The following is a 13,183-nucleotide window of genomic DNA, read 5'->3' as shown; positions in this document are numbered from 1 at the left end:
GGCTCATATCAGCACTTACCTGGGCACCAGGTGAATTCCTGTGAATGACCATTTTGAAGTTCATCATGTTCTCTGGACTGAAACCTGAAGAACAAATTGCTACCAATGTTCCTATGCACACAATTTTTTCCTCCTGAACAGCTAAGGACAACGTTGGCGGCTTCCTCCATGGCAGGACCCATCAACTCTACCTGATTACTTGTAGCATTCTACGGTCTGCACTGCTGTTAGTGAAAACACATTCTGTTCGCTGCACACTTCCAGAAGTCCCGGGGTTACATCTGAGAAGCAGGACATCATAAGAATTACGTAGATACCTGCAAATCCAACACTCACTAGGCTGAACATAAGTTTACGTTAATATATAAAACAAACTTAACATAGTTAATAGTAATAGTAAGGAGATTATCATTTCGTACCTGAATACTTTAAAAAATCCAAAAACTGACAACAACAAGTAGAGGCCAACACCACCACTATGGCTCACATCATCACTTACCTGGACACCAGCAATGTCCCATGTTAACCACCATCTTAGGTTCCCCGTGCTCTCTTGACAGGAACCTGAAAAAAACTTTAGAAAATACATGTTAAAGGACACAATTTATTTCCTATGAGGATGCTGTCAACTAACCTTAGTTACTTCCAGTATTACTGGATGCATCAACTCTACTTGAATATTTGTAGTACACCAAGGTAAACACCATTTTAGAAAAGACCATAATTTCTTGATTGGATAACTGCAAAGATTCCATGGTTACGAATGTGGTGGGAAGCACAATGAGAATTACTGTGACAATCCCTCAATACTCACAAAGTTATACAAATTTCCCCTAAAATGTGAAAAGAAAGAACTCATGGATTCTATTACTAGTAAGAACTTTTCATCACTGAATACATAAAGAAAAAAGAAACAAACACAGTAACGAGTATTTGGGACATCATTAATCACTTACCTAGATACAGAAAATCAAGTAGATGTGCTGGGATTTAAACTTACCACATCAGTTACCTATATTCCAGCAGTCCCACATCAACTACCATTATTGGGCTCACCATAATCTCCTGACAGAATCCTGAAACACACATTATGAAAAATGTTATATTTGATATACATCCGATTATACCTGGTCACCTGCACATTCCCCTGGTCATTTCTGTCATTTTGGGATCCATCAACATTACTTGAACACTTGCAGAACTCCAGTGTCAAAATCTAGTAAGAGACACTTCCCTCTCTTAAATGGATACCTGCAGAAATCCCATGGTCATTCTGTGGTGATGAAAAATATGATAAATTAGCTGGATACCTACAGGTCCATCTAACACTATGATTATTAAATACACATTAGCTCTACATAAGAATACAGTAAAATCACTCATGCTTATTTGTACTGTTAGACAAAATTAATTTCTTCTATGCAAACCAGCCAAAAAATAAGATTAGTATCAGAGTTGTCAACACCATCATTAATTACCTGTATATCTGAAAATAGGAAGGTCTCTACCATATAAAAGTCGCATTAGTTCTTACTTCTATACTAGTAAAGCCATTGCCTGATAGCTGAAAATAAAAACATGGTAATACTAGTACTAGGGACAGCATCATCACTGACCTAGGTATGTGAAGATTAGATGTTCTGTAGTGTGAAAGACCCACATCAACACCTACCATGTTAATAGCCATTGTTAGGTTCACCACCATCTCTTGACAGGAATTTGAAAAACACATTTCGAAATATGTGTGAAAAGACACTTTTTACAGCATGATGCTTGCCAATAACTTTTGTCACTTCCATCATTATGGGACATATACACTCTAGCTGGACATTTGTAGTACTCCAGGTCAACAATGTTGCCAGATGAAACCATTCTTTCTTGACTGGATATCTGCAAAAATCCGATGGTTACTACTGTGGTGAGGAACACCATGAAAATTATCTGGATACGGCAATGACTCAGTATCCACAGGATTAAAGATAAATTTTCCAAAATATGTAAAACTAAGAACTCATGGTTCCTAACATTGGTAAGGACTATGGTTTCTTATCTCAGTATCTTCAAAATAAACAAGCAAGCAAAAGTGTTAGGGGCACTTTGATCACTTACCTTCTTATATGAAGGTCAAATGTTTTCACTGTGCATTAAGCACACCTCATCACTTACCAGACACTCATAATGTCCACCATTAATGGCCATTGTTAAGCTCACTATAATCTCATGAAAGGAGCCTGAAAAGCATATTGTGAAAAACGTGTTTAACACATCTCTTATACTACCTGGACACCTGCAAATACCCTTGATCACTTCTTTTTGTGACTCATCAATGCTACCTGGATAGTTTCAAAGATGTGAAGTTAAACCCTAATAAAGACACCTCTCTCCTTTGAAGAAATACCTGCCAAAATCCAGTGGTCACTAGTGAGGTGATAGACAGTGTGATATCTTACCTGGATACCTGCAGGTTTCTCGACTGCTACTAGGGTTAAGTACAAATTAGCACTAAACAAGAATACAGAAAGTCGCACGCTTATTCTTATTAGTGGAGCAAGTTCATTTCTTCCCTGCAAAACTATACGAAACCAGGTAACTATTACAGGTATGATCACCATCATCAATTTCCTAGATATCTGAAATTTGGGTCTCTAGTGTATAAATGCCACATCATTTCTCACCTTTATATTAGTACTGTGCTTACCTGAATGCCTGTTTATAAAAACAACATTCTTGTAACCACAGTATTACAGGCACCATCAACGCTTACCTAGATAACTGAAATCTGAAGCTCTCTAAAGTGTAAAGGCTCACACCATCTTTTCCCTCTCTTTTAGCTAAGTCCATGTTCACTATCACTGTTAGTTGCAGCATCATCCACTGACAGCACCTAAAAAAAACCCCATGAAGGCAGCCATGGTTAGAGATACGTCTTTTTCTACCTAGACCATGCAACATCTCATGAGAATCACTAGCAGTAGGAGAACCATCAACTTTACCTTGATACTTGCAGAATATCAAGGTCAAAACCATGGATATATCATAATCACTTGACTCGGTACCTGTAAAAATACCATGGTCAATACTGAGATGAGAAACACTATGAAAATTGACTTGGAAACTTACAAATCCCTCAGTCTTAGCCAGATTTCAAAACATTACCTCTGAACTAGTAAGCAGTAAGGGTGTATTCTTAAATGGGAATTATGGGAACATTATAATTTCTTACCTGAATATCTGCAAAACCCCAAAAAACACAGTAACACAAATGTTAGAGGTATCATCATCACTTATGTAAATTTCTGAAGGTCAGAATGTCTTCTGTGTGATAAGACTGACATCATCAGTTGCCTGGATACCAGCAAAGCTTCATGTTAATCCCATTGTTAGGGTTACCTTGATCTTTAGATTGAAACCTGAAAAAACACATTGCGCCAGATGTGTTTAAGAATGCAACTTTTTCTAGCAGAACATCTGCAAATTAACTTTTGTCACTTCTATCTTTACAAACTCATTAATGCTACCTGGATAATGGCAGAACCTGAAGATCAACACATTGGTACAGGCACCATCATTTATTGTCTGGGCATCGATAAAAATCTCATGGTCATTACTGTTTTGACGAAAGTTATGATCACTTGCCAGATCATGGCAATGAGAATTGAAAATTTCTCATTCACTCCTAAGGTTAAACACACAATATCTCTAAACCAGAAAACTGGTTAAGCTAAGTCTCATGGATTCCAATACTTATTGGTAGAGCCAGTATCTTTTTTTTTTTTTACCCGAATACCTGCAAAACACACGATACTAACACACGTTGAGGATATCATCATCACTTACCGAGATGTCTGAAGAGCAGATGGTCTGTAGTATGTTTAAGGTCCACATAATCACTTAGCTAGACTCCATGAAAGCCTACAAAAATGACCAATATGAGTTTCACCATTATCTCTTGATAGGAGCCTGCAAAACCATATGGCAGCAGTGGTGGTTAGGGATACATCTTCTACATGGACCTCAAAAAATCCCACGGTGACTAGTATTGTTAGGGGAACCATGAACTCTACCTGAATCCTAAGGTTCTGAGGCCAATGCTGTAGTTAGAGACACCATTATCTCTTGACTACCTGCTGAGAAAACATATGATGGTAACCCTGGTCAGGATGCATGTCCTTCCATCTGGCCCCCTGCTCATTCCATGCATACACTCACTAAGATCATTAGGGCATCACTAAGTGTACTTGGACACTTAGAGAAGTCCAAGGTCAACACAGTAGTTTCACACACTGTCTATTCACTGGACACCTGCAAAAATCCTATAGTTACTACTGTGGTAAGGAACTCTGTGATATCCTACCTGGATGCCTGCTATATCTTTGTCACTACTAAGTTTGAGAGAGATTGTCTCTGAACTAGAAAACAGTAAAATCTAATGGTTACTACTTTTGTTGGGCACACACATTTCTTATCTGAACACCTATAAAAACACATGGATATGAAAAGAGTTCAGGACATCTTCATCAGTTTTCTAGATGTCTGAAGATCATTTGGTCACTAATGTTTTTAAGGCCCACATCATCTCTAACTAGGATACCAGCAAAGTCCCATCTTCATTGCTACCATGAGTTTTATTGTCATCTATTGAGTGGAACCTTCAAAATTCCATGGCTATTACTGTGGTCAGTGACATCATAACTTACCCAGAGACTTCCAAAATCCCATGATACCCGTTTGGTTAAAGCCCATGTTATTTCTTTCCCAGTTACCTGCCAAATCTTCTGTTTACTACTGTGGTAAATTTCACCTTTATTCACTTACTAAAACCATGCTGACAACCATAATTAAAGAGACATTATATTTTATAGGACATCTGAAAATCAATGGGCACTGCCATGGTTCAAGTCACCATTATCCCCTATGGGATGACTCCAAAACACCATATTCACTTTAGGTTTACCATCAGGTCTTGACTAGATACTGGCAAAACCACCTTGGTCACAATAGTGCTTTGTGACATATCATCTCTTACTTAAATACCTACAGAAACCCATGGTCTTCATAAGGTTTGAAAACCTAACACCTATTTCATGGCTATCTACAAACTGCCCAGATAACTGCCATAGCTGGGCATATAACATGTTCCCGCATATATACAAAAACTCACGGTTAGAATCAACATGGATTTCATCTTTCATGAAAAACAAGAAGGCTTCCTTTGTGCTCAGCACTGCCTGAATAATCTGCTGCAAGGAGAATATTTCAGTCCTGTGGAATTAGCTTCAATTGCACATCAGCTAGATGAAGAAGAGAGGATGAGAATGGCAGAAGGAGGAGTCACTAGTGAAGACTATCGCGCATTTTTACAGCAGCCTTCAGAAAACATGGATGATAGCGGCTTCTTCTCCATCCAGGTAATATGCAATGCCTTGAAGTTCTGGGGTTTAGAGGTCATCCATTTCAATAATCCTGAATATCAGAAGCTCGGGATTGATCCTATAAATGAAAGATCTTTTATATGTAATTATAAACAACACTGGTTTACTATTAGAAAATTCGGAAAACACTGGTTTAACTTGAATTCTCTCTTGGCGGGTCCAGAATTAATATCAGATACATGCCTTGCAAATTTCTTGACTCAACTGCAACAGGAAGCATATTCTGTATTTGTTGTTAAGGGGGATCTGCCAGACTGTGAAGCTGACCAACTGCTGCAAATCATCAGTGTTGAAGAGATGGATAGACCAAAACTTAATGGAAAAAAATTAGCCAAAGAAAAAGACCACAGAGTCTACAAAACAATTCTTGAAAAAGTGTCAGAAGAAAGTGATGAGTCTGGAACATCAGACCAAGAAGAGCAGGATTTTCAGAGGGCCCTGGAACTAAGCCGCCAAGAAACCAATAAAGAAGATGAAGATCTCCGCAGGGCTATTGAACTAAGTATGCAAGGTAGTTCCAGAAACACATCGCAAGATCTTCCAAAGACATCATGTGGAACTCCTGCTTCGGAAGAGCCAAAGAAAATAAAAGACTATTTTGAAAAGCATCAGCAGGAACAGAAGCAGCAGCAACAACAGTCAGATCCGCCAGGTCACAGTTCATATCTACACGAAAGGCCAACAACAAGTTCGAGAGCAATTGAGAGTGATCTCAGTGATGACGTCAATGAAGACATGGTACAGGCCGCTGTCGACACTGTTTTAGAAATTATGAGAAAGAATCTGAAAATCAAAGGAGAAAAATAATGCCGTTAAAAATAATTTAGTCATACTTTCCAAGATTATCCTGTGTGATCATATTGTAGGACCCATTTTGGTCATCTGTCAAATAGATGAGGAAATAAGGCTTTTAGATGGTCTGCAAACAAAATGGTGAGAGATATGTGGGACTAAATAATGATTGTTCAACTAGTAGCCAAGGAGACATTCAGCAATTAATTAAATTTAAAATAGCTTTCAAAATGTTCCTTTGGTTTTTTTTGGTTTTTTTTTTTTTTTTTTAGTGTGCAATATCTAACGTGTCTAAAGTTGAGGCATTTTTCGTGAATCTTTTTGTATACTAACTAGTTAGCTCTTGCCATAGAACTTTTTCCATATGGTCTCTTCTATTGTAGATAATGTGGCTCATTTTGGTTGCTTTTATTTCTCATGAACCAATTTAACCTTTCAGGAAAGTGTCTCTTGTCTGTGTTGATCACAGTAATGGTTTTAGAAGGATAAACAGTTTGCCTTCCAACTATGTACTGTGCACTTAAGTATATTCTTATGTTATTTCTTCTGATCACAATTTCTGCTACCTGGTCCTTAATTATTTTCCACAAGTCTTTTGAAATATGGTAATACTTTCTGAGGTTTTGCTTTTTACGCCCTATGTGCTAAGATCGTTATTTCATGACTCTGGTGCATTACTCTTTCTTTCTTTGGGGAGCGTGGTGAGGGGGGCAAAGACTTGCTCTGTTGCCCAGTCTGGACTGCAGTGGCCCAACCTCGGCTCACTGCAACATCTGCCTTCTGGATTCAAATGATTCTCGTGCCTCAGCCCCCTGAGTAGCTGGGACTACAGGCATATGCGAGGACGCCCAGCTAAATTTTGTACTTTTAGTAGAGACGGGGTTTCACTATGATGGCAAGGCTGGTCTCGAACTCCTGCCCTCAAGTGATCTGCCCGCCTTGGCCTCCCAAAGTGTAGAGATTAAGGCGTGAGCCACTGGGCTGGCTGCTGGTGCATTCCTATACTCTGAAATCAGCCTTGCACAAATATTTGAGAATGAGCAACTTTTTAAGTCTGAACAAAAGGTAACATCAAGATTTCAGGACATATTATTGCTATCTAGATATCTAAAAAATCAAATGGTCTGTAATACGTTTAAGGACCACATCATGTCTTACCTGGGTATCAAGAAATCCCATGTTTGCGCCTATTGTTAAATTCATCATCGCCTGTTGACTACAACCTGCAAAATCCCGTGGTTAGGGACACCATGATCACTTATTTAGAAATCTCTAAAATCTAATCATGTCCACTTGGTTAAAGACCACATTATTTCTTTTTTTTTTTTTTTTTTTTTTTGAGACGGAGTCATGCTCTGTCGCCCTGGCTGGAGTGCAGTGGCCGGATCTCAGCTCACTGCAAGCTCCGCCTCCTGGGTACACGCCATTCTCCTGCCTCAGCTTCCCAAGTAGTTGGGACTACAGGCGCCCGCCACTTTGCCCGGCTAGTTTTTTGTATTTTTTAGTAGAGACGGGGTTTCACCGTGTTAGCCAGAATGGTCTTGATCTCCTGACCTCGTGATCCGCCCGTCTCGGCCTCCCAAAGTGCTGGGATTACAGGCTTGAGCCACCACGCCCGGCCTATTTCTTTCCTCAATTCCTGCTAAATCCTCTGTTCATAAGAGTGGTTAAGATTGTCTTCATTATATTGCTGGAATTTGCAAAAAAAGCCATGGTGACAACCATAATTAGACACACACCACCTGTTACCAAGATATGGGCACTACTTGTGGGCATTACCACGGCTTAGGCCAACATCATTCCCTACTGGGTATCTTCAAAAACTTATATTCACCAGAGCTTTAAGTGAGATACTTGTAAAATACCTTGGCACTTGGTTACAATTTGTGACACATCATCTCTCATGTGGATACCTACAGAAGATCATGAGATCGACCAGATATAGAAATACCTACCAGACATGGATACCTACAAATTACTCAAATAAAATGCCATTGCTAAGGACACATCATTTATTTCCTGGGTAACTGTAAAATACCTTGGGACTACCATTTCTAGTAACATATTACTCCTTGATTGGATATCCTCAAAATCCCATGGTCACCACATTTTTAGAGACACCATTATCTCTTACCTGGTGATTTGCAAAATTCATTGTTCATTGGAGGGGTAGGGTCACCGTCACCTCTTAATTACTGATCGAATAATTTGCATATAACCTTCACGGTTAAGGGGACCATTTTTTCTTTACTAGGCCCCTGACAAACCTCATAGTCATTTTGGGGTTAGGTTTGCCACCATATCCGGAATACAAAATGTCATGTTCACTCATATGGGAAGGGACATCATCAGCTCCTACGTGCCTACCTGAGGAAACCCAATTTTGATACTCGAGTTAGGGTCACCATCCACTCTTATATGGATATGTAGAAAATACCATGGTCTCCCACAGGATTAGGTTTATCATTATTTCTTACTTTTATACCTTCAGTATCCTATGTTCACTTCCTAAGTAGAAACTCTCATTTCTTACCTGGATATATACAAAGTTCCACAGACATTACCATAGATATGGCCACTGTCATCTTTTCACCCTATAGCTACAAAATCCCATGGGCATTACCACGGTTAGGGACATGTCCATCATCTGTTTCTCGTATTCCTTCAAAATACTATGGTCACAATGTTGAGAGTCATGATCATCTCACACCTGAATCCCTACCAAATATGATAATCAGTGAATCTTGTGGACAGATCTCAAGGCTGTCCTCTGCCTGCCTGAGCCTGAAACTACATATGTGACCAATGTGTCTATGGACACTGCTTTTAATACCAGAACCCTGCAAGCCACCTGCTCACTATCATCACTGTAAGAGCCAAAAATCTACCAGGATGCTTGTGGGCCCTCCAAGTTCTAGGCCATTGTAGGACACGCCACTTTCCCTGGCCGGCTTCCCTGTAACTCCACCGAAGTTACTTCTGTGATGCACAGTGCCATGTGGGTTCCCTGGGTACGTGCCAATCAATCCACACTCACAGAGTACATACATCTTATATTCTCTCTAGGACAGAAATTGACAGGATCATATGGCGAGGAGAACAGGGAGTCACTACTCTTCCTTTCCATAATAGCCGTTAGCCCATCACATGGTAAACTGTTCAGGCAAAGGAACCTCACGTACCAAGATAGGTGGAGATCGACTGGTCTGTGCTGAGTTTACTGCGAACACCATCACTAACCAGACAGCAGACATGTCCCCTGATGGTGATTCCTTTTTGTCAGGATTTCCTCCAGGGAACCTGAAAAACATATACAGACATATGCCTCAGAAACACACAAGATGCCGTACCAGGACACCTGCAAATCATGATGCTCACATCCATCATTCAATGACTCTTACCAGGATGCTGGTGGGGCCATCCGGCTCAGGGCCGTGGCTCCAGAATATAGCATTTCTCTCTACAGAACACCTGTAAAATGTCCACAGTCACTGCTGTGGCTGGGAACGCTGGATCATTACCTGGTATTTGCAGTCCCGCCGTGTTCACATGGTTAGGCACTGTCTCTGAAATACGCAGAGGAAAAACTCACAGTTTCTAGGGTGCCAGGTACCCTTATCAATCCCAACTGGGACACCTGAAGTGAAATCATGGGAACAACAGGGAGGCCTGACACCATCATCATTTATCTAGACAACTGAACCTCGCGTGGCCCGTGTGATGCTTTTGGTCCTCATCAGCACTGACGTGCAGAGCAGCCGAACTTCCCATTAAGGTCTTGTGTCAGATTTATTGTGATGTCATGGTAGGAACCTGAAAGAGGCACGAAGAAGTATGTGTAGAGGGACATGGGGTTTGCTGCCAGCACTCCTGCAAAGAATCTTGATTATTTCCATCTTTACAGGACACACCCACTTGACTTGGATACTTGCAGTAATCCCAGGTCGACCCTGATAGCACAAAAACACCATTTCTCGACACCTGTAGCCATCCTAGGGGCAGCATGGGGGCGGGGAATGCAGAGATAAATACCTGGCATCCTGCAGCCCCTCAACACTCACAGGGTTCAGCATACACTTTCGTTGAAACGGAAAACGGGAAAACCTGGCCGATCTGGGATTGGTAAGGACTCAATCATTTCTCAGCTGAGTACCTGTGAAAGAAATCACGGCAGGAAGACGTGTGGGGACACCTCATCACTGAACCAGGTCTCTGGGACAGTCCCACGGTGCATGCTGTGGTTTATGCGTGCATCAGCACTTACCTCAGGCAGACTCTCTCAAAAAAAAAGAAACACTGTGCTTAGGATACCGTCATCTCTGAACTACTGACGAAAAAATTACATCATAACTGTCACAGTTAAGGGGACCATAATCCCTTTACAAGACTCCTGACAATCTCATGGTCACTTTTGTGGTTTGGTTCGACATCATATCTGGAATACCACAAAATGCAATGTACACTAATATGGGAAGAAACACCATCAGCTTCTTAGTGCCTACCTGAGGAAATCCAACTTTGATACTCAAGTTAGGACCACCATTCACACTTATCTGGATGTCTAAAAAATAGCATGGTCACCCACACCATTAGGTTTATTATCATTTCTTACCATTATAATTTCAGTATCCCATGTTCCCTTCCTAAGTAGAAACACTCATTTCTTACCTGGATATTTACAAAATCCCATGGACATTACCAGAGCAATGGCCACTTTCATCTTTTCACTCTTTAGCTATAAAATCCCATGGGCCCTACCATGGTTAGGGACAGGCCCATCAACTGTTTCTTGGATTCCTTCAAAATACCATGGTCACCACAATGATGAGAGCCATGATCATCTCATACCCGAATCCCTAGAAAATGCTATGGACCCTGAATCTCCTGGAGAGATCTCAAGGCTGCCTACACACACTCTCACTACTGCCTGCCTGAACCTGAAACCAAATGTGTGACCAATGTGTCTATGGACACAGCTTTTCCACTAGGACCCTACAAACTGCCTGCTTGCTATCATCATTACGGGAGCCAATAATGTACCTGGATACTTGCGGGCCCTCCAAGGTCTAGGCCACTGTAGGACACGCCATTTTCCCTGGCCAGCTTCCCTGCAAATCCACCACAGTCACTCCTGTGATACATAATGCCACATGAGTTCCCTGGGTACATACCAATCAATCAGCACTCACAAAGCACATAGATCATACTTTCTCTCCAGGACAGAAATGAAAAGGATCACATGGCAAGGAGAACTGGGAGCCACCTCCCTTTCTTTCCATAATAGCTGTTAACCCACCACATGGTAAAGTGTTCAGGCAAAGGAACTCACTTAACTAGATATGTTGAGATCACCTGGTCTGTGGTGAGTTTACCATGCACACCATCACTTACCCAGATAGCAGACATGTCCCCTGATCGTGACTCCTGTTTGTCGAGATTTCATCGTGGGAATCTGGAAAACATACACTGAGATAAATGCCTCAGAAATACACCAGGGACCAGGCATGGTGGCTCATACTTGCAATCCCAGCCGTGTAGGAGGCCGAGGAAGGTGGATCACCAGAGGTCTGAAGTTCGAGACCAGCCTGCCCAACATGGTGAAACTGTCTCTACTAGTAATACAAAACTTAGCGGGGGATGGCGGTGCACATCTGTAATCCCAACAACTCGGAAGACTGAGGCAGGCGAATCTCTAGAACACAGGAGGCAGGGGTTGCAGTGAACCGAGGTCACGCTATTGCCCTCCAGCCTGGGCGACAACAGCAAAACTCTATCAAAAAAAAAAAGAGAAACACACAAGTTCAGGTGTTCCAGCAGCACACCTGCAAATCACGATGCTCACATCCATAATTCAATGACTCTTATCTAGATGCTGGTGGGACACCCAAGCTCAGGTCCATGATCACAGCAGACTGCGTTTCTCTCTACAGGACACCTGCAAAATGTCCATGGTCACTGCTGTGGCTGAGAACGCCGGATCATTACCTGGTATTTGCAGTCCCACCATGCTCACAGGGTTAGGTGTTGTCTCTGAAATATGCAGAGGGACCACTCACGGTTTCTAGAAAGCCAGGTACTCTTATCATTTCCTACGGGATACCTGAAGCGAACAACAGGGAGACTTGACACTATCATCACTTACCTAGACAGCTGGGCCTCACGTGGCCCGTGCGATGGTTTTGGTCCTCATCAGTGCTGACCTGCAGAGCAGCCAAGCTTCCCATTAAGGTCCCGTGTTGGATTCATTGTGATGTCACGGTAGGAATCTGAAAGAAGCAGGAAGACGTATGTGTAGAAGGGCACGGGGTTTGCTGCCAGCACTCCTGCAAAGAACCTTATTTCCATTGTTATGGGACACACCCACTCGACCTGGATACTTGCAGTAATCCCAGGTCGACGCTGATAGCAGAAAGCCACTGTTTCTAGACTGGACATCTGTAGTCATCCTAGGAGCAGCATGCGGGCGGGAAATACAGTGATAAATACCTGGCTCCTTGCAGTCCCTCAACACACACAGGGTTTAGCATACACTTTCTGTGAAGCAGAAAATGGAAAACCTGGCCAATCTGGGATTGGTAAGGAGTCCATTATTTCTCACCTGAGTACATGTGAAAGAAATCATGGCGGGAAGGCATGTAGGGACACATATCTTCACTGAACTGGGTCTCTCTGACTGTCCCATGGTGTGGGCTGTGGTTTAGACCTGCAGCAGCACTTACCTCACCCAGACGCTGTCTCAAAAAAAGAAAAAAAATAGATAACCTGATAGTCTTACATCCAACAAATATATAAAGCTAGAGCTCTTAGCTGGATACTTATAAAATACTTTGGTTACAGTAGCGGCAGTTACTTACAATTTGTGACACATCATCTCTCATGTGGATACCTACAGAAGGCCAGAAGATCTACCAGATTTGGAAAAACCTACCATACATGGAGATCGACAAATAACCCAGATT

General features: G+C 41.7%; 1 protein-coding gene across 1 annotated transcript; it reads left to right on the top strand.

Annotated features, from left to right (window-relative positions):
- The first annotated feature begins 5,055 nt into the window (after positions 1-5,055).
- On the top strand, positions 5,056-6,825 carry LOC711119 (ataxin-3-like protein). Its single transcript, XM_077988485.1, has one exon. It carries the CDS (start codon positions 5,175-5,177, stop codon positions 6,237-6,239), a length of 1,065 nt encoding a protein of 354 aa, XP_077844611.1. The 5' UTR covers positions 5,056-5,174; the 3' UTR covers positions 6,240-6,825.
- The last annotated feature ends 6,358 nt before the right edge of the window (positions 6,826-13,183 follow it).

Source organism: Macaca mulatta, chromosome X, assembly GCF_049350105.2.
Source record: "Macaca mulatta isolate MMU2019108-1 chromosome X, T2T-MMU8v2.0, whole genome shotgun sequence".
Taxonomy (NCBI): Eukaryota; Metazoa; Chordata; class Mammalia; order Primates; family Cercopithecidae; genus Macaca; species Macaca mulatta.
The sequence above is the reverse complement of the archived record's forward strand: the minus strand, read 5'-3'. Positions and strand labels throughout refer to the sequence as shown.